The 19,569-nt window shown below is 46.7% G+C and overlaps 1 protein-coding gene across 1 annotated transcript in view; it reads right to left on the reverse strand.

Annotated features, from left to right (window-relative positions):
- LOC114439334 (voltage-dependent T-type calcium channel subunit alpha-1I-like) overlaps nucleotides 1–19,569 on the reverse strand; it is a 111,021-nt gene that overhangs the window by 20,591 nt on the left and 70,861 nt on the right. Inside the window, exons 7-27 of the mRNA XM_028411191.1 lie at nucleotides 17,576–17,924; nucleotides 17,158–17,250; nucleotides 14,131–14,455; nucleotides 13,635–14,017; nucleotides 10,214–10,365; nucleotides 9,940–10,125; nucleotides 8,481–8,598; nucleotides 8,256–8,411; nucleotides 7,930–8,020; nucleotides 7,540–7,694; nucleotides 6,789–7,460; nucleotides 6,437–6,537; nucleotides 4,795–4,918; nucleotides 4,519–4,587; nucleotides 2,339–2,517; nucleotides 2,123–2,249; nucleotides 1,902–2,027; nucleotides 1,727–1,816; nucleotides 1,449–1,641; nucleotides 1,178–1,329; nucleotides 542–651 (exon numbers count right to left, since the gene is read on the reverse strand). Coding sequence (XP_028266992.1) covers nucleotides 542–651; nucleotides 1,178–1,329; nucleotides 1,449–1,641; nucleotides 1,727–1,816; nucleotides 1,902–2,027; nucleotides 2,123–2,249; nucleotides 2,339–2,517; nucleotides 4,519–4,587; nucleotides 4,795–4,918; nucleotides 6,437–6,537; nucleotides 6,789–7,460; nucleotides 7,540–7,694; nucleotides 7,930–8,020; nucleotides 8,256–8,411; nucleotides 8,481–8,598; nucleotides 9,940–10,125; nucleotides 10,214–10,365; nucleotides 13,635–14,017; nucleotides 14,131–14,455; nucleotides 17,158–17,250; nucleotides 17,576–17,924 — 3,951 coding nt within the window. The remainder of the gene's footprint in view (nucleotides 1–541; nucleotides 652–1,177; nucleotides 1,330–1,448; nucleotides 1,642–1,726; nucleotides 1,817–1,901; nucleotides 2,028–2,122; nucleotides 2,250–2,338; nucleotides 2,518–4,518; nucleotides 4,588–4,794; nucleotides 4,919–6,436; nucleotides 6,538–6,788; nucleotides 7,461–7,539; nucleotides 7,695–7,929; nucleotides 8,021–8,255; nucleotides 8,412–8,480; nucleotides 8,599–9,939; nucleotides 10,126–10,213; nucleotides 10,366–13,634; nucleotides 14,018–14,130; nucleotides 14,456–17,157; nucleotides 17,251–17,575; nucleotides 17,925–19,569) is intronic.

The raw sequence follows: 19,569 nt of genomic DNA on the forward strand, positions 1-19,569 counted from the left end.
CCAAAAGAACACACCTCTCTGTCCTCCAAAAGACGGAGCCTCTGAATCGGTATGAAATCTGACTCCTCTTTGAAAAAAGGTCAGCCATCTAATGGCAAAGGTTACAATCTGCAACCTCACCACTAGTGGGCACCACATCCCACACACTGGTCCTTTAATGCAACAAACTTCTAAGAAGAAAATGGGGTGATTAAAGGAAGCTACATGCTAAAGAGGAAACATGCTTCTTTCTGATGTTTGTTGATAGAACTGATGATGCACACAAAGTGTCATATTAAGCCGGCACATTTCCTCGTGTTTGATAATCCTCGTTAGTCCTCGTTCCATTACTAATGATCAAAGAAAAAGATGGAATTTCATCAAAGCTTATTGTGTTTTATACAGATTAGAGCATCTGCCTACAGCCCTGAGAGATGCTTTCAGATTTTTTAGCTGCAGATGCACTAACAAGAAAAGCTGACTGACCATTATTCAGATACAGTATTTTCTTTCACACACACACATATACAGAGGAGGAGGTACACACACACACACACTGTACCTGTCTTTGAAGAAGCGCCGGAAGCCGAAGGCGATGAGTTTGAGAATAGATTCCAGCACGAACGTGGAGGTGAAGAAATAGTTGCAGTACTTCAGGGCGAGATCCAAAGACTGGAAGGAGAGAGAGTCAACAGTGTATGTGTGTGTGTGTGTGTGTGTGCGTGTGTTACTTATCAGCAGGGACAAACTGGAATTGATCCCATTGTTTGTAGAGTAAAAATTAAATGTGCCAGAGGCCAAAGCAGAGCATTCTCCATTCACACGCACACACAGACACAGACACACACACATTTTAAGCCTGACTGTGCTTCCTGAGTGTTTCAAACTGTGTCCTCCTTTCATAAACAGAGCTGCCAAATGTCAGCACCAACAGCTGACAAACACAGCCGGGACCTGTGATATTTATCTGATGCTCGGTCAGTTTGACAAAGATGGCTGCTTCTTAAAGGTCAAACTGCCGTCTTATCTTAGCTTTAATCACTTTTCTCCCCCGAACTTCCATTTGTTGCACATAGGCCGACGACTAACAGCTAACAGCTAACAGCATGTCAAATCAGCATTGCAATCATGGCTCCTTTGTGCAGCTACTCACCACACGTGTGCCGTGCTCACAGTGACGGACACACACAGTTCTTACATGAGGCTGATTGTAGTGCTCTAAGGACATGGTGATGACGTTGATGCAGATGATGAAGGTGATGATGAGGTCCAGGTAGTGGTTGGTGCACAGTGTGTGGATCATCAGGCGAACTTGGCCGTAGGAGGCGTAGTACGGCAGCTTCTGTGCCTCTGTTGGTAACACACAACACATCACTGAAACACAGCAGGTATCTCACAGTGGTGGTTTCAGATCTCTGTTCCTCCCCCTCCTCTCCCCTCCCCCCTCCTCTCCTCTCTGTCTCTCTTACTCCTCCTCTTCTTCTCCATGCGCCGCTGACGCTTCTCCTCGCGCCTCTTGGCCTCCTCCACCTCCTGGTGCTGCCGACACTTGTGGAAGTTCTCCACCACCACGCCGACGAACATGTTGAGCACAAAGAAGCTGACGATGAGGAGGAAGGAGATGAAGTACAGCAGCATCCACGGGTTGTTGTTAGTTACCGGCTAAGGAGAGGAAAAACAAAAACAGGAAGAAGACAGGATGATTCTCTGGAGGGTGTGTTTTTCTGTGATGTAAGCGAGTGGATACCTGTTGGTCCACAGCCACAGCATCCAGGCCGTGATACATGATGTTGACCCAGCCGTCCTTAGAGGCGAGGACAAACAGGGACATCAGAGCCTGGACGACAGAGGGAGGGGGGAATCATGCGCTGGTACAACTTTAACTTGATTTAGCAGAAGAAGAAGAAGAAAAAAACACTCACCTGTCCCAGGTTGTCGAAGTTGTATTTGTGGTGCACCCACTTGTAGTTGGCTTGCAGGCAGTCTGACTTGTTGGTGATGTTTTTCACGTCGGGCCCAAAGCAGTAGAAGAACTTCCCTTTAAAAAGCTGCCAGCATGAGAGAAGAATGAAACTTTACAATAAACAAAGCTGTGATTGATGCACAGATGGGGTTATTAACGGTCAGGTGGAATCAGCTGTACCTGCACTCCAAGGATGCCAAAGATGATGAAGAACGCACAGCAGATGAGGACGATGTTGCCGATGGGTTTGAGGGAGGTGATGAGCGTCTCCACCACCAGCTTCAGACCTGGAGCTCTGCTGATCACTCTGAGCAAAGAACAAATCACACGTTTATCACATTAAATCTGCACTGATGAGCTGCGTGAGTGGGCCGCAGGGGCTCGGTGTGTATATACCGGAGGGGACGCAGCGTCCGGAGCAGCCTCAGCACTCTCAGCACGCCCAGGATCTTGGCACCTCCCGCCATTGAAACAACAATGTCAATCAAAGACACGAAAACCAGGAAGCCGTCCAGGATGTTCCAGCTGCTCCGCAGATAAGCCTGCTCACCCATGTACAGACCCATGGAGACCACCTGAGGAGGACACAGAGGAACCACAAGCTCAAAAACACTCCACCACTGCTGTGAAAACAGATTTATATATTTACTGAGATGAAACCATGTGAGAATTTTGGAGGGAAAATGTGTAGTCATGTGTTCTGATGCCACGCCAGTGTTCATAAGACATCAGACTTTAAACAAATATACCACTAAAACTGTCAAGAGGCACTGCTTTACCCTGACTGGCTGACTAACAGCTAAATAAACCAAACATTTAACTTTTGGGGTCCCTTTAAATTCACACACAGCAGTGGACACACCGGACTTTTCTCGTCTCTGTGTGTCTGTCTGAGCTGCTGCACTAAGCCGATCTCTGCAAAAAACAAAATCTGCAGCTGACATTTGAAGCTGTTTGCAGAGCTGTTTGTCTGTCTCAGAGGGATGGCAGTGTGCAAACATCAAGATGGCCGAAAGATCAGCGGCTGGCAAACATCTCAGGTCTGTACAGGAAAATGTTAAAAACGCACAGAACGATTAAATGCCAAAGACTATAAAAATACTTTCTTTAACAGCGTGACGCTGTGCGGAACGATTCCTCGGCCAAGCTGTGTTGTTCATTTATTCGGCTGCGTCTCTCATGCAGCACTAACAGAAGACAGAGGAGTCCTATAGAGAGATTAATGTCACACAAACAAACTCCAGCACACAGCACAGAGACACACAGGGTTCAGACGGCCTGGCCAGGGGGCTGACAAGTCTGCGGCTCCTTGACGGGCTCCGATTGGTTAATAATTGATTGTGGGAGTGCATAATTGATGGTCCACTTGTACCAGAGAATAGAGAGACAGTAGAGAGAGGGACGGAGAGCGAGAGAAAAATAAAAAAAATTGTCAGAGACAGAGACACAGAACAGAGCGACTCTCAGGAAGTGGAAACACAGACTTAAAAAAGAAGCACTTAATATAGCGGAGCGACAGAGTGTGAGGGGGAGGGCTCAGAGATGGATCGCATCCATAAGAGCAGACTACCTGCTAATTAATGACATTGTTTAATTGCTGTATTCTTTAAAACAACATACATGGGTGCTGAGAAAAGAAGCAGTGAGACAAAGTCAAACCAAGGGACACAGCGGGAGACAGACAGGCAGGAAGTGATGGAGTTGCTGTTAAAAACAGGCTGAATGCAGCCTGCAGGATCAAGCTGTTGATCATCCAGCTGATGATGAGTATCCTTTAAAAAAGGTCCGATTACGGTTTGAGGATATGAGCTGAGCCACAGCGATGACTACTGATGGTGGTGCTTCATGTGCTCCACGGGCCAGCAGGTGGCAGCAGTCTGTATGCAGCAATTAGAAAGGAGGAGGACAATCTCAGAGCTTGGTGAGCAATTCCCATGGGAATCTGCAGGACTGATGTTGCCTCGAGTGGCAGCGGATGTTCAGGCAAAAACATAAAATACTGTTTGAGCACGGAGAGACAGTTGTGGACTACGCTGGTAAAGCAGGGAGGAAAATCAGGAGAGGGATTTGGTATTGTCTTCTTTATTCAATCTCATCACTCTCATAACCTAACTGTAACTAGCCCTCTGGGTGTCGGACCGTCAGACCATAATCTCACCTAGGGCACCAAAATGTCTAGAGCCGGTTCTGATACAACCACAGGAGGGTGCTGGATTTTAGCCTGGCAGTATTTTGGGCAATTGGCACAGAGATCTTGGTCATAGCTTGATACGGGCTGACCAACCACTTCACTGTCACAGACTGAAGTTTCATGGATTTGACTGTTTAGGCCCCAGCCCTCAAGTGGACACAGGGGGAACTGCAGTTTTTGGTGCTCCATTTCTCTGTTTGGTTACAGCACCATTTTTCAGGCCTTGGAAACCTTCTGATAACCTTCTGTATGTGATTGATAATGTAAATGAATCAGGCTCACTGAGAATACCTAGCAAGTGTGAAGTGTGTGAATGGTTGTGGAGACACACACAGTGTGTAGACACTAAACAGGGGGAAAATAGAGGCAAGTAGTAAAATGTTACCTTGAGTGTCATCTCGCCCACAAAGATGGCAGTAAAGATGTAGTTAGAGATGGTCAGAAAGACTCGTTCCTGAACAGACAGTCAGACAGACAGAGAGGAAGGAAGCAGAGACGAGCCAATCAGGAGCAGTAAAACCTCACTGACTGCACCTTCTACATCATGAAATTGAATTCTCATCCTCAGAGAATACAAACACAATATCTGCAGCTGCTGCTACCACACACACACACACTCATAAACACACACACATACGCACACGCACACAGATGGGTTTACCAGGCTGCCCTGTAGTATCTTGGGCCTCTCCAAAGCCACAGTGATGCAGTTGGAGAAGATGAAGGCCAACACCACGTAGTCAAACAGCTTATGGGCGATGATGGACTGACATATCTGTCTGAACCTGGAGCAGGAGGAGGAGGAGATGAGAGGAAGAAGCAGGACGGGGGAGGGGGTAACGAGAATGAAAACAGAGAATAGAGAAAATAGAGAGGAGAAAGAAAAGGGAAGACACAAGGAAACGAGAAGGAAAATGGAGAGGAAATCATAAAAAAAGAAAGGAAGGAAAGGGAGAAAGGAGGTGAAGGAGAGGAGAGGAAGAGAGGAAAAGGGAAGGAAGAGGAGGAGGAGCAAAAAACACAAGCAATAAAAGGAACAGAGGCAGAAGATAATAGTAAGGAGAAATTAAATGTAAAGATGGTGATGATGAGGAAGAAGATGAGATGATGAGAGAAAAAAACAGAAGAAACAAGAGGGGAGAGCAGAAGGAAGAGGAGAAGAGGTAATGAAGGAGAAGAGAAACAAGAGGAAGAGATGAGAGGAGAAGAAATAAGGAGAGTAAGAGGAAGAGGCTGAAAGAGACCCTCTCAGTATATAAAGACCACAATTTACAAAGCCTGTCCTGACCAATCAGAGGACAGCAGAGGAGCAGAGGATCTCCTCACATCTCAGTAAATAGCCTCATTCAGCTCCTGTTTACATCACTCCTAATTCAAAACAAATTACATTAACAACGGTGAGGGAGGCAGCAGACTCCTGAGTGCAGAGCTCTGCTGGGAGAGCACACAGGCACACTGAATATGCATCTCAGAAGTTAGCATGTGAAGCTGCGTGCTGCCAAAAAGCAATTAAACGTCTGCAGCGTTTGCTGGAACGGATGAAGAGAAACAGAATAAACACGGACTGAGGGATTTATTTTAAACTATTCTGGAACATTTAAACAGCTTTTTATTAAAACCAGCAGAACATAATGAGCCGCCTGTGGTCCCGGCCCTCCAACAGGAGGTTAGGAAGCATCCCTTTGTTCAAGGTGCTGATTGGTGTAGAGTCTGGGAGGCCATCCTTCCTGTCGATGGATGGAGCTGATCTAACCATGTTGTTTTATTGAGATGCTTCCTGCTGCGCCTTTTTTTCAGGACAGGCTGAGCTATTCAGATGTTCCTCATTACATATGATAATACATGCACATGGTTTACATCAAATCTATGCAGTACGCTACACCATAGCCTGATGTGCACATGCAAGGAAAGGTGATCGGTCTGCTCACAGAGTGCTGAACTGAGCCATCTCTGCTCTGCACAGCATTCAGTTCAGTAAAGGTAACTTCTTGTTCTACATCTGAACATCCAACAGCTCTGACTCCAACATGATGTGCTCAGATTCTGCCAACATTAAGAAGAAAACTCCACACAGGAGCTGCAGAAACATAAAGCTGCTCATTAAAGCGACTTACAGCTGTAAAGGAGCATCATTTATCCAACTGAGGCGTGTGAAAATGGATGAAGTTTGATAATATTGCTCCACACATGTGATGAAAAGGCTCAAAGTCTGCTGTTTCTCATTATGTATCACACAGAAGGTCGCTTTGTGTTGTGTTTGTTGGTATTTGAACTTTGTAAAATAAAGAAAACTAGCGGCTCACTTGTTCCGTGGTGAGAAAAGGAAGATGGACCAGTCCTCTCTCGTCTCACACCAGTCGGGTCTGTACGCCTCCAACATCTTTTGGATGCGGAAACATATGCTCTGCAACACACACAAAGTCATATTTAAATTATTTACTCATATAGCAACAGCTTGGAGCGTCTTCCAACGCCTCCATCTGTATCGCTCTCCCCCCGCTGTCTAAACAGTCCTTTCTAATTAACCTTGTTTCTCTTGCACACAGTCTTGTTTACAATGAAAACAACGGGGCTCCCAGGAGGCCCAGGTGATCAGGAGTGCAGGCTTTACACAAACTACACTGCAGAGGGAGAGAGTACGGAACTGAAACCTACGTAATCGATGTCGTCATCTATGTCCTCGCAGTCCTTGCTGCGAGTGTTAACCTGGGGGAAGACGTCGGCCATCAGCTGGTTCTGCGGGTTCGCTCCTCCTGCCGGCTCCGTCTGCCGTCTGGGGGGCAGCTGGAGGAGCTGTGACAGTGGAGTCTTCCCGTTACAGTCTTGGTGAACTCCTCGTAAGTCGCCACCTCCAGAAAAGCTCTTCTTCCTGGGGTGACCGTGGAGCATGACAGGCGGCGGCAGGTGGTGCAGTGGCGGTGGTGGAGGGTGGGGCAGCTCCAGCGACAGAGCTCTGCGATCCCTTCTAGGGGCAAAGTAGCCCGGGAGCACAGGGTGGGGAAGGTGGAGGGAGTGGGGATCAGGTGGAGAAAGAAGAGACTCCTCCTCATCGGGGTGGATGCGGCAGAGGTGCTGGTGGTGTGGGGATGAGGAGGCGCGAGGGCCACGGATGCGAAGGCTACCTCCCACCACGCCTCCCAGACCGCTGAGGTCATAGCCATAGAAGGGCCTGGCAGAGGTCGGAGTGAAGGCCGGGCTGGCAGAAGGAGAGGAGGAGGAACAGGGGCGGCCTCCACCCAGGTTGTTCCAACTGGAGCGGCGGGCCCACAAGGCGTGAGGCTGGGGGGGCAGCGGGCGGCCCCAGTTGTGGTAACCTCGACCTGGATACTGAAGAGCGAACCAAACATCAGCAAACACTCACAAAACTGAAATCAATGAGATGAGAGTCCAACCCTCCTCCACTCACCGCCGCCCGCTGCTCCAGGTTCGCCCTACCAAGAGAAATAACGCTGTTCTTCCTGGAGCCGAGCTCAAAGGTCAACCTCTCTCCAGGAAAGAGACTGGCAGGCATCGGGGACAAGTCCAGGTGCCCATTAGGGGTCAGAGTGCAGATCTTTGGGTCTGCAGGACAACAACAAAAAACAGAGGTGTTATAGTTGAGGCAGGAGGAAACATAGGACAATATTCCGGGATGAGCAATGAAGCAGAAGTGTCAAAAACTGCAGTTTGTCCAATGTCCACTAGAGGGCTGGGTCAAAAAATGAGTGAATCCTCATCTTCCGTAACTGAAACTGTATGAAACATGAAAGATTTCTATTAAGATGTAACATCCTGTAAAATCCTGCAGCTGTCATACCTGAGAGGTGCAGGGACTCTTTCTGCCTATCATTCTCATCAAAATTACAGGAAGACCTGTCATCGTCTGAGTAGGAGCGGTTGGCATCACCCTGTGACAGAGAGAGACAATAAATGGCCAGAGTGAAAATAATGAGCAATTACAAGCTGATTTAAGAAGGAACTGCCAATCTTTGTTCCTTTCATTATTATGTTTAAGAGACATTTTCTCCCTAATCCACCTGGTATTCTGTGAGCTAAGGAGTCCAATATTTCTTTCTTATATTAAATCTTTATCCATACAGAACACGTAGTATTATTTTGTCCCTTTAAATCGAGGCATCTTACCTCAGCTTGGAATCCCTCAACCAAGATGGCGACCAGCAAATTGAAGAGCACATAGTTTCCAAAAGTCATCAGAGCCACGAAGTAGAGCGCCGCACAGGGCGAGGTGGAGGCCATGCCGTTGTACAGCACCATGTTCCAGTCCTCCTGAGTCAGGATCTACACACACACACACACGTCAGCAAACATGTTTGTGTTTCATACAGGTGTGTGTGTGTGTGTGTATACCTGAAAGACGGTGACGATGGCCCAAAGCAGGGAGTCAAAGTTCTTCCGGTCAGGTACTGTGTCTCCTGCCTCCGTCTTCAAACTGAACTTACAGCCAAATATATGCATCCCCAGGATACTGCAACACAGCAGATATGACAAATATTACAACAACTATTAATAAATACAGAACAAAAAGACAATAATCCAGAAAACATCAGGTCTGAACGGGTTTATTTTTTTTTTGTGTGTGTGTCTCTGACGCCATCTGTTATGGCCTGCTGAAGAAGCAGGTTGGCAGGAACGAACACACACATGAGGTCACTCACATATGTGCACACATATGCATGCAAGCAGCCCAGAGGATGATAACACTAAGCTGCTCTGTGTAAACACAGTGATATGTCCTTATTTTAAACAGTGAGAGATTAGTTTTCATTTACATCTATATATAAATGTATATTTAAAAGCAGCATCTTTAACTCCCACATGTAATTGAGCGAGTAATTTTAAAATGATTAGAATAATTCACCCGCTTCAGATTTTACAGCTGACTGAGTGAAATGATAGGGTCAAGACTGATCTGTCAAATGTAATGGAAACCTACACGTTTAACAGAGTAAAGATAATTCCATTCATAAACTAGGGTAGGAACTTTATTCACTGGAAATTTACACTGTATGGCCCGTGACCAAACATAATTTCCAAAATACAGTCCCCTCAGTCCACTTGGATCCCAGCTGTGTTGAAGCCAGTGTCTCACTCTGTCTGTTTCCACTGTTTGGATCGTTCTCTGGTCTCTGGTTGGAGGTGGTGGACTCAAGTCTGATCCATGGTAACAGACTGCTGCAAAAACCTCTTAGGATCCTCCTCAGACTGATGTCAGACTGATGCTTACTGCAGTGGCCAGGAGGAGTAAAATACTGTGGAGTTGTGACGTGGATAACTTCTGCTTTATCTAAACCAGCCTAAAGGTGAAACAGGACTAACTAACAGCTCCGTGAGAGGGGTCTGGAAATCCCTCCCCTTCACATGCAGTTCTTCTCAGTAGAAACACTCATAACTGTTCATCTAAAAGCATGCAGGCTTGCTGTTTACCTTGTTCAAAAATGTGTGCAGAATTGCAGATAATACCTCAAAGTTCCAAGCTTTTATAGCAAAACCAACACCAGTCATTCACCGGTTACTCCACTGAACGCCATTTTTGATGTCTTTTGTTGATACTAGTCTGGGTGTCGCTCTGCCTGCACGTGCTTCATTTCTAATCTATTCATTTAGATTGGTTATGTGTCTGTTGGTACTGCCCCCTAAAAAATCACAAAAAAATCCACAGAGACTAGACTGATTCTTTGTACAGAACAAAGAATTTAGACGGCAGGTCAGGCTGACCTAACAGCCAGTCCTAGACCGACCCTTGAGGAACATTGGATCCTCTGTCACCTCCTCTCCTGCAGTAATGCACATATTCATACGCACATACCTGAAGATGAAGATGAAGAGCATGAGCAGCATGCAGAAGGTGGCCACGTTGTCCATCGTCTTCATCAGCACCACCAGCTGCCGCCGCAGAGCAGGCATGAACCTCACCAGCTTAATGACTCTCAGCAGCCTGAAAGTCCTCAGGACGGACAGACCGCCATCCGCCTGGCCGATGATCTCACACACACTGAAACAGGAACCGTGTATATATACAGAAAGTGACTTCTCTCTGACACACACAGATACCAAACTCAAAGATCTGCCACATTACAGACCTGATGATGACGATGATGCCGTCAAAGATGTTATACGGGTTCCTCAAGTACTCGAAAAAGCCAAACGCTGTCAGTTTGAGGATCATCTCCAGGGTGAACATGCTGGTGAAGACGATGTTACAGATCTCCAGGACATTGGTCAACTCATCGGGCTGAAGGGGGACAGGAGGTTCAGACAAAGGCATGACCACATATTAAACTACAGAAGCTGCTGCAAAAGATAAAAAAACTGCTGTGCAAGGAAACACATGAAGCTCCACCTTTACAGGGAGGATGGAGGCTGGGAAACAGGAAACAAAATGTTTTCTAGCAGAGCTGTTGATGTTAAATTGTGAAAGAAAACTCACATCAGCAAATCTAAACAAGAAATGAGACGGGGAGCGTGAGTGTGAGGAGCGCACGGTGTCAAACACCGGCTGAATAGGAGTGACTTATCTGGAACAAGCATACATATGTGAGTGACGGCACACACACAGATTCTCCAGTCAATTCTGGGTTTATTTCCATTTGTACGTGCACCAGCGGCCTCTCTTTGTGTGTGAGTGTGCGTGCGTTGTGCAAGATACGGATCAGATGCTCTCTCTGATACCCCCCGTGAATTTCAGCAGAGAAATAACCAGCTAGCCCTGCCAAAGCTAGCAAACCATGTCAGAGGAAAACACTCTCCATTTCAGCCCTCCCCCTTCCTCTAATCCGCATTTTCTCCCAATCTGTCTCCATCCCGCCTTTTTCTTTTTCCTTCTGAGTCTCATTATCAAGCAGACCCATCTCTTCCCAATCAATATCTCCTGTCGATCAGAGCAGGGAGAGGAAGAGCTCCGCTGGAGGAGCAGAGGAGGAAGCAGAGGGTTTGTTTGGAAGTGTAAGAGAGAGAAAACAAGGAGTGATAACAGAGAAAGAACCGACATGGTCTCCAATTAGACATCTCTGGAGATCAATAAGGAGATTGATAAGTTTACGGACTGAAGTAAAATGAGTTCTACTCTCTCACATGTCAGAACTGTCTGAGAAAAGTGGTGGGGGGCGGTCCATCTTACAGACATGGTGGACAAATCGTCCGTTTTGGAAGACCAGTCAGAAGACCAAAGACAAGATCCATGGCTCAGACACCCAGCTCTGGCTCAGAGCCAGCTGTCTCCCAGATCTAATCCATCTCAATCAAGATGTGCTAATGAAACCACAGGATGTGCAGCAGTATAAATGCAGAAATTAAACAAGTTTCTGCCAGCAGTCACTCTGACCTTGACCTTGCATCTGTCTAGAACCCTCTCTCTAGTCCTGTAGTGCAAACACAGGATATGATATTTATTGCTATTGACAGAACCATCACAGCCTTTGACACCACAGTTTAACTCAAACAGAACACCAGCAACCCTCTCCTTGCTCTCCTTCTTCTTGCCCCATAAGCGTTCACTCTCTAATCACCATTCACATCCTCCTTTACTGTTTTTATGTAACATATAGGGAACAGGATGCATTTTTCAGCTGGTACCACACTCCCGATCATTGCTCTGGACCCACACTGATATCGATGCTTCCTGTGTGAGGCAGAAAGGCCCAAAAGAGACGAGACAAACAAAGCGAGTGTGTGCATGCAAATGAGCATCGCTTTGGAAATGCACACACACACAGAATCACACGGGGAATTGAACTGAAAACTGCTGTGTAACCGGCGTCTGCCTCACACTCCCCCCTACTCCCTTTCCCCCCTCCTCCTCCTCTCCCCCCAACAACACTCATTTATTTTTAGAGTCTTCAGAGATGAGAGAAAGCAACTGCTCTGTCAAAGAGTGAGTGGGTGGATGAGAAAAGGGAGAAGTGGGGAGACAGAGGGAGGTAAAAAAAAAGGAGTCAGAGTAGATGAGACAGTTGGGGTGAGGCAGGAAGGATGGGAGGAAGGAAGACAGCGAGGAACAAAGCGAAGGTGCGCAGAGGGATTTGTGGTGGAAGTAAAATTAGCAGGAGAGAGAGAGGAGCAGTCTTATGTAACAGCTTGTGTTTCTGTTTAAAGATATTTTGTTTTTGTGCCAAAAACGGCCGTGTGTGTATTGTGTTGTTGTGCGCGCATGTGTTCATATTCTTGGCAGGCTTCTCCCACTCTCGCTGTCAGACACCTGCCTCGTCTGCCTCCAAGGAGCCGGGCCAATGTTAAAAGCCAGCCCCGGTTTGGTCTACCGCTAGGCTAAATGTTTACACCTCTGTCAGGAAAACTGTGCTCCACTCCCACACTCATCCCTCTGAATGTCATCTGCCATTAGGATATTCCTCTCTGCTGATTTGCTGGTGTGAGCGATGATAACACACTGCACTGACACCACAGTATGTCAGTGTAAAGAATTAGAGGCAGCCTTCCAAAGTAGCTCTCTGTGGGCTTGCCGCTCACAAAATAAATGATGGAGATGTTTTAAATGAAAGACAGACGCCAATAAATATGAAGAGGAGTTAGCAACGTGCGAGTAAGCAGAAGCTCTGGAAGAGACCAGGCAGGGGTCTGTGCTCGGCCAAAAGTCCATCCTGAGCTCTGCACAATGTTTCCTGACCGTATAAATGAGACCATCGCCTCGTTTGGTGCTGGCAGAAACGCAGCACTGTGCTGCATAAGGTCATGATGGAGGCTGCTGTGTTTGCATCAGCTTTCTGCTTCTGGCTCACAGCTAAGTAAAAGACAAGCATCGATAAATATGAATGCATTTACAGCTATTTAATGGCCATGCAATAAAAAAATGAACCAAAATTATCAACAGAAAGTAAAGACATGACAGCAGATCTTCTCACAAACAACTCTACTGAAGTTAGCATGCTAACCAGGGAGCAGTGACCTGTACTCCTATCCTCCAGCAGCAGCCTGTTGCTCGCTGCAGGGACCAGGCTTCTAGTCCTCCACGCTGCCCGATGTCTCTGTGTGAGGAAGAGGAGGTCTGTGCTCGGCTGGCCGCTCCATCCTTCGCTCTAATGTCTCCTCCCTGAATAAATGTCTCCTATCTGGGCTTGGCGGTGGGAGTTCAGAGACTGCTGTGTCTTTGTCCTCAAAGAGACATGGCTCAGAGACAGAGTTGTGGACACCTCCGTCCAGCTGGATCGGCTGGTTTGGTGCTGACAGACGTGCAGCTCTGTGCGATAAGGCTCGCCGTGGTGGCAGCTGTGTTTACATCAGCTCAGTTTCTACTTCCTCCACTAAAACTAAATTTTTTAAGTTTTATACATAACTGCATTGTACTCTGCATGGGCTTGTGTCCTTCACCAAACAGTAGCTTGTTTTAACTGTACATTTCATGTCTTTTTACAGGGTAACTAAGAATGTGTGGACTGTTTATTGAACAAAAACAGTTCTTTGTTTTCTAGATATTAGCTTTCTGTCAGGATTAAGCAGCAACAGGAAGTCAACAGATGTCAAAATGTATCTTCTATCAGACCCTCTTACCTGGTTGTGATGCTCGATGCCCATACTGATGGTGTTGATGAGAATGGCGATCATGATGCCCCTGCTGAAGTACTTGCTCTCCACAATCCCCCAAAGTTTCCTCCTCATTGTTTTCCACAGGTCCTTACAATGTCCAAAACACGTCTTCCTCCTCCTCTTCTTCTCTCCATCCCCCCTCTCTTCTAAGTGATTCTCCTCTTTGCCCGTCTCCGTCACGGCGTCCTCCTCGTTTTCCTCGCCATTAGCGGAGTCTCTCACCCCCTCCTTTAGGGATAATGCGCATATCGGGCAGTCCTCTGGACTCTGAGGGACAGACAGGCTGATGGAGTTGGCTTGTGGCTGAGAACCACCATCCGGCTTGCTTTGGTGTGGACAGTGGTGTGCTGAAGAGATACAGTGACAGGAAAACAGTGTTACAGAGCAGATGGTATGAAACATTATCTGCAGCTGTGGCAAAATGTTACATAAAGACGACATATTCTGATGTCCCGCTCACATCTCAGGTGTCTGTGATGATGCCGCTCTCCGTTTGCGTTCCCTCCACCGCGCCTGTTACCCCTGCCTCCACCAGCCGGCGGGGGTTTGCCCCTCAGCGTGTAGTAGAGAGCTGCCGACCTCCTCTTGGCCTTGCGGAGGACGTGGCAGACCAGCTGGAAGATCTCCTCGTAACAATCTCCAGGTTCAGCCATGCTGGCCAGGGTGGAGGAGGACAGGCACTGCGCCCTCTGCTCCTGCATCAGTTGGTGTTCCCGCTGTTTGGTCTCTGAGAACTGGGTGGCGATAACCACGAGGCACAGATTGATCATGAAGAAGGAACCGATCTGGGGGGGAAAAAAAGGCAGACGATGTAAAAACCATTACATCTCCCATCTGCAACAAGCTTCTCCACCATTTTCCTGGCTACCACATAGCTACGGAAACACCGTAAAGATGGAGCACAGTAAAGCCTAAGATCTACAGGAACTGACTCACCTCGCCTATTTTCTTTAGCTCTTATAGTCCCATGTGTGCATAGGGACAAATATGCTAGTCAAAATCACTAATTATGTAAGCTCTCTTGTGCCCTCTAGTGGAATCCTCCAGTAACAGCCAGAGCCTGATCAACCAGCGCGAAGCTGCTGCTGGAATTATAAGCTAAAATGTAGCCCAAAGAATAAACTGTGCTATCTAAAAAGAGGGGTAAAGACCAGCTGAATAAATCAAGGTTTAACTAACATAACCACAAAGCTGAAACACAAAAAAAGTAGCCTACAGTTCCTCCTCTGAATAATCAGCCGGCGGCTAAAGCAGATGCTGCTCATTTAAGAAACATGAAATATGTAAAGAACCGTGATGTTCCACTGGTAAACACACACTTGTTTCTGCATCAGGCTCACACACTTGCTGATTCTAATAATGTGTGCCAATCCCCCTGTAGAATTGTTAGCACATGCTAAAGGTCTCCGAGGACTGGCTTCCCACCAAAACCGAGGCTGACTGGAGCAGACAGACAGAGTCAACACATGCCCAAAGCACAGTTCTAGTGTCTGGCTATCTCTTTATTCTCCGAGTTGAACTAACTTCACGGCGTCTCTCGTGCTCTGTGCTGGGGTGCGCTGTGAATGTTGGCAGTAATGGGAATCACTACAGGCCTGCTGAAATGGCTTTTATCAAGCAGGTTACAGAACAATGATTAGATCAATACCAGCTAATGCTGAACAACTCAGACACCAGACTGCTGCATGCTGGAGACGGCAGCATTACAAATCTAAACATGTGTCTCTCTTTGTGTTTGACACATGAGGCCGAAACATTCACGTCATAAACCCCAAACCTTTCATCCACAGGGAGAGGGGAAGGAAAGAGAGAGAGAGAGAGAGAGATGGGGGAAGCCGGGAGGAAATGAAATGAGAGGCGTGCATGTGGAGGAGGAGAGATGGCCATCTGTGGCCTCTGGGTCAAAGCAGGTCTGCAGGTGCGGTAGGCTTTGATTTCCCTCCAGGCCTGCATCTGAGTGTGTGTTTATGTGTGTGTGTGTTTATATGTGTGTGTGCGGGTGCTGTGTTTCTGATCAGTCGACAGCTTCATGCATAATCAGAGAGGGCAGGCCAATATCATTCAGATCATCACTGCATTATGCATGCAAACACACACACACATTCAGACAAAAGCCGCCTTTTGTGATGCACACACACTCCAGCAACTTCCTAATCATAATTTTTGCTGTTCAATGTGACACCAATTCAGCCACTTGGGTTTCAGTCTTCACACATCAGCGGACTCTGTGGAGGTCTCTTTGAATCCCTGCACACACACACTCGCTGGATCAATTAACAAACTTTAAAGTTCAACATATTGCAACTTAATAACGGCACCACAGACAAAAGACGATGAGTGAAGAGGGCTACAAAGGAGATGACTGGGAGGAGTGAAGGTGACCTGATGGCACCACAGGGGCTCCAGACACTGTGGAGGCTTCCCTCAGGACCACAAGCTGCCAAAGAGAGTGCAAGGAAGCTGACAAGAGGTGGGGTATTTGAGTCAATCAATCATACTGCACAGATGCATTATGAATCATCATTTGTACCACAAAGGGAGCTCTGTGTGTGTGTGAATCATTGGTCACAGCAGAATATGCATGGCTAGGCTAATTGCTAAGCTTACCCAACTTGGGGTGGTTGACAGTTTACTCTGACTCTGAACCCACCCACATTGCAGGGCTTTCTGGTTGAGATGTGCATGATGATGAATGTCCGCCCCCTGTGACAGCAGAAACATAAGAGCTAAACTAGGTCAACGTGGTCCGCTAATGCTGAGAGAATGATTACAAACCAGCCCACATCCCAGGGTTAGTGTCAGAGTTTCCAGACAGAGGCACGGAAGATACTCATGTTTTAAAAACAAATGTCAAAAAAAGCTAACACAGATTAGCATTGGTGTGTCTCTTCCTGGTCAACATGTGGCAGTTGTGTAAAAGGGGAATTATCAGAGTCAACATGTAACAACATGTAAGCATTAGCATGTTTTCACTTTATTATCGAACCCAAGAAACATGTCATCGGTCTGCTTTTTTCCATCGTTCCTCTGAGTTTCATCTGCAGCATCACAAACCAGAGACTCCATCATACTGGTTTTTGTTGTTGTATTTCATAAATCATGACGTCCGTCTCTTTGAATGTTCACCTGCTGGTGTGAAAGTGCAACATCTGGGACTCTATTGCACGTCTGCTGCTGCACAGACGGACTGAATGCTGCAGTCAATGGTACGTGAATTAAACAACCTTCACCGTGCTGCCATCTGGCACTCTGTGCAAAACGCTGATGTTGCTGCTTTCCTCTTCATCTCTCCATCCTCCTCTTCTTTTCTTACTTCTTTTCTTTTCTTATGCCACAAATTTAACATCCACCCCCTACAGACATTGATTGTAGACCTTTATGCAGTGATTGATTTTAATTTCAATTCCATGTATTGATAGCACAGACCACAGAGGTCAGGAATGTTTAGAGAAAGATTTTTGCCTTTTTGATTATAACGTTTACTTACAATGATGAGTAAGATGAAGTAGATGAAGTTGTAGAAAGAGTGGGCGTCCATCACGTAGTACATGATCTCCACCCAGCCCTCCAGAGTGATCACCTGCAGGAAAAAGTTGTCATCTTTGTCATACTTAGTGGATGAATCTTAAGTAAGTTTGCACCAAATCCATTTTCAAGGTTTTTTGTCAATAACAGCTCTCGGTATGTTGGTGTGTTGTGGCTTCATAGAAAATGTCTGTTAAGGGATGAGCCCCTGAACTGGGACGCATTTATTGGGTCATCAAGTTCATTTATGGGTCAGAAGGACCTCAGAGCACCAAAGTTTAATCAGTTTATTGTTAAGGTTAAGTGAACATTGGTGACAAATTTGCTGTGCTGTGCCACTGTCTCCTCATCGTCTGAGTTCATGTATGAATTCAATGTACCTGAAAAATGACAATCCAGGCGTAGACGATGTTGTCGAAGTTGATGGCACCCTTGTGGGGGTTACTGTTCCCGGTGTGGCAGCGGGTGTAGTATTGGTTCCAGTTGATGCACAGTCCCACGGCCTCGCCTGGACCAGTGCCGTTGGACAGGGGCTCGGGACTCAGACCCAGAGCCTGCCTGTGGAGGGCGTCTTCTTTGTCCAGGCAGCAGGTGCGCCCTCCTTCGCGCCTCGCCGGCACATCCGAACACGACATGATCCCGTTATCAGACGGCAGGGAGCAGATGAAGGGGCGCTCGTCGTCTTCCTCCGGGCGGTAGTATGGAGCTGGCAGGGTCATACCCGAGGAGCTGGAGGACGAACAAGAGGAGGAAATCAGCTTGATTCTAAATACAGAAATAGATTTGCAGATTGATTTTCATCCCTTTTCACTGCTAACTTGAGGAGTGTCATAAAAAATTTCAGCATAAGAAGGGAGGGATGTTATAGAGCATTTATTCAAGTGAATCCATGGAAGTACTCAGCCGTGCCTGCGGGATAAATGCAGGCAAGCATGTGAATAGAAATGCAAATGATCCTGCAAGTGCAGGGAGTCTCCTCACACTTCAACTTCTTTTCACACTCACTGTCTCTTTTAACCATTTTTTCCAGTCTTACTGCAGCCACATGCAGTCCATTAACTGATGACCCTGCCTGACTGGATCGATACAGACCTATACATGCAGCGTGTGTGTATGTGTGTGAAGATATAACCTAGCAGTGAACCCGTGGACACTGCCTGAAGCTAAAGCAGAGGCGTGCTGACAGGTGTGGTGAGACGGGCGGGGTCATGAGCAGTGACGGCTGGTATAAATGGGCTAGTGGGGCTAAGCCTTCCCTACAATATGCAATAAAGATGAGAAAGTCATTGTCTAAATAACATACAAAAGACAAGTTTAACGTTTAGTTTCAGTAAAACCTGAAGTGGCAACAGCGTGTCGCAAACGCACCTCATGGAATCAAGAGGTTAGAGCGATGCTGCAAAAGCAGGGAAAACTCAGAGAACAAGTGAAGTCCAGGTGTCAAACTCCAGAAACACAGTCCAAAATCAGGCTACGGTTCAGACAAGGCCAGGAATCAAATGATCCTAAATACAAACCAGGTCAGAACACTGGAGAGCAGAGAGTGAGAGGGGCACATGTGATTGGTTCACAGGGCGCCATTCTCTTTAACATGACCAGTTTCCTACAAAACTCAGCTGAATACATTTCTGTGTAAAAAAAATCAGATTCAAAGCAACAATTTGGTAAAAAAAAAAACCTGAGAGAGGACAACAAACATGGAAGAAAACCCTCGCTGTTAGCTTGACGGTGTGTGTGTGTGTGTGTGTGTGTTTGTTCTGACATGGCTGTGGAGTAAATGAGGGCAGGGTGTGGATGCTCATACTAAGGTCTGGGCCTGAGCTAGACAAAAATAGAGCCTCTCCATCTGCAGGGTCATTACTGAACACACACACTGAGGGTCAGTCGACCTGCAGCACAGTGTTTACTCATATCACTGTCAGCCCTTCTCCAGCTGCACATTTACTCCTTTTTTCTCATTTTCTGATAACAAGTATGTCATCTATAATTCTATTATTAATATCCATGTTTCGATTAAGGCAATAGGAATAATGTGTTGACACTGAACCAGTGATGGGCCCATTTTTATGTTAGCAGCATCATGATGTAGGCAACAATATCCAAACCCTCACTGTGTGAGATAATCCTGGGCCAGATCTAAGCTTAAAAATGGCCGACAGGACTTTACCTGTTAACTAATGCCAAAACACAGCCCTGTTTCCTACCCCAGACCTTACAGCCAGTGTTCCACCTGTCTATCCTAACCTCAGAATGCACTCCCTTAAATAAACGTCACATTCGGTACATAATTTCGTCCCCCGCGCATGACACGCAGTTACACTGAAGGCCAGAAGGAAGGCATGACCCAGTTTCATCTCATAAGAAGGTTGGAGGG

Source organism: Parambassis ranga, chromosome 8 (genome assembly GCF_900634625.1).
Source record: "Parambassis ranga chromosome 8, fParRan2.1, whole genome shotgun sequence".
Classification (NCBI taxonomy): domain Eukaryota; kingdom Metazoa; phylum Chordata; class Actinopteri; family Ambassidae; genus Parambassis; species Parambassis ranga.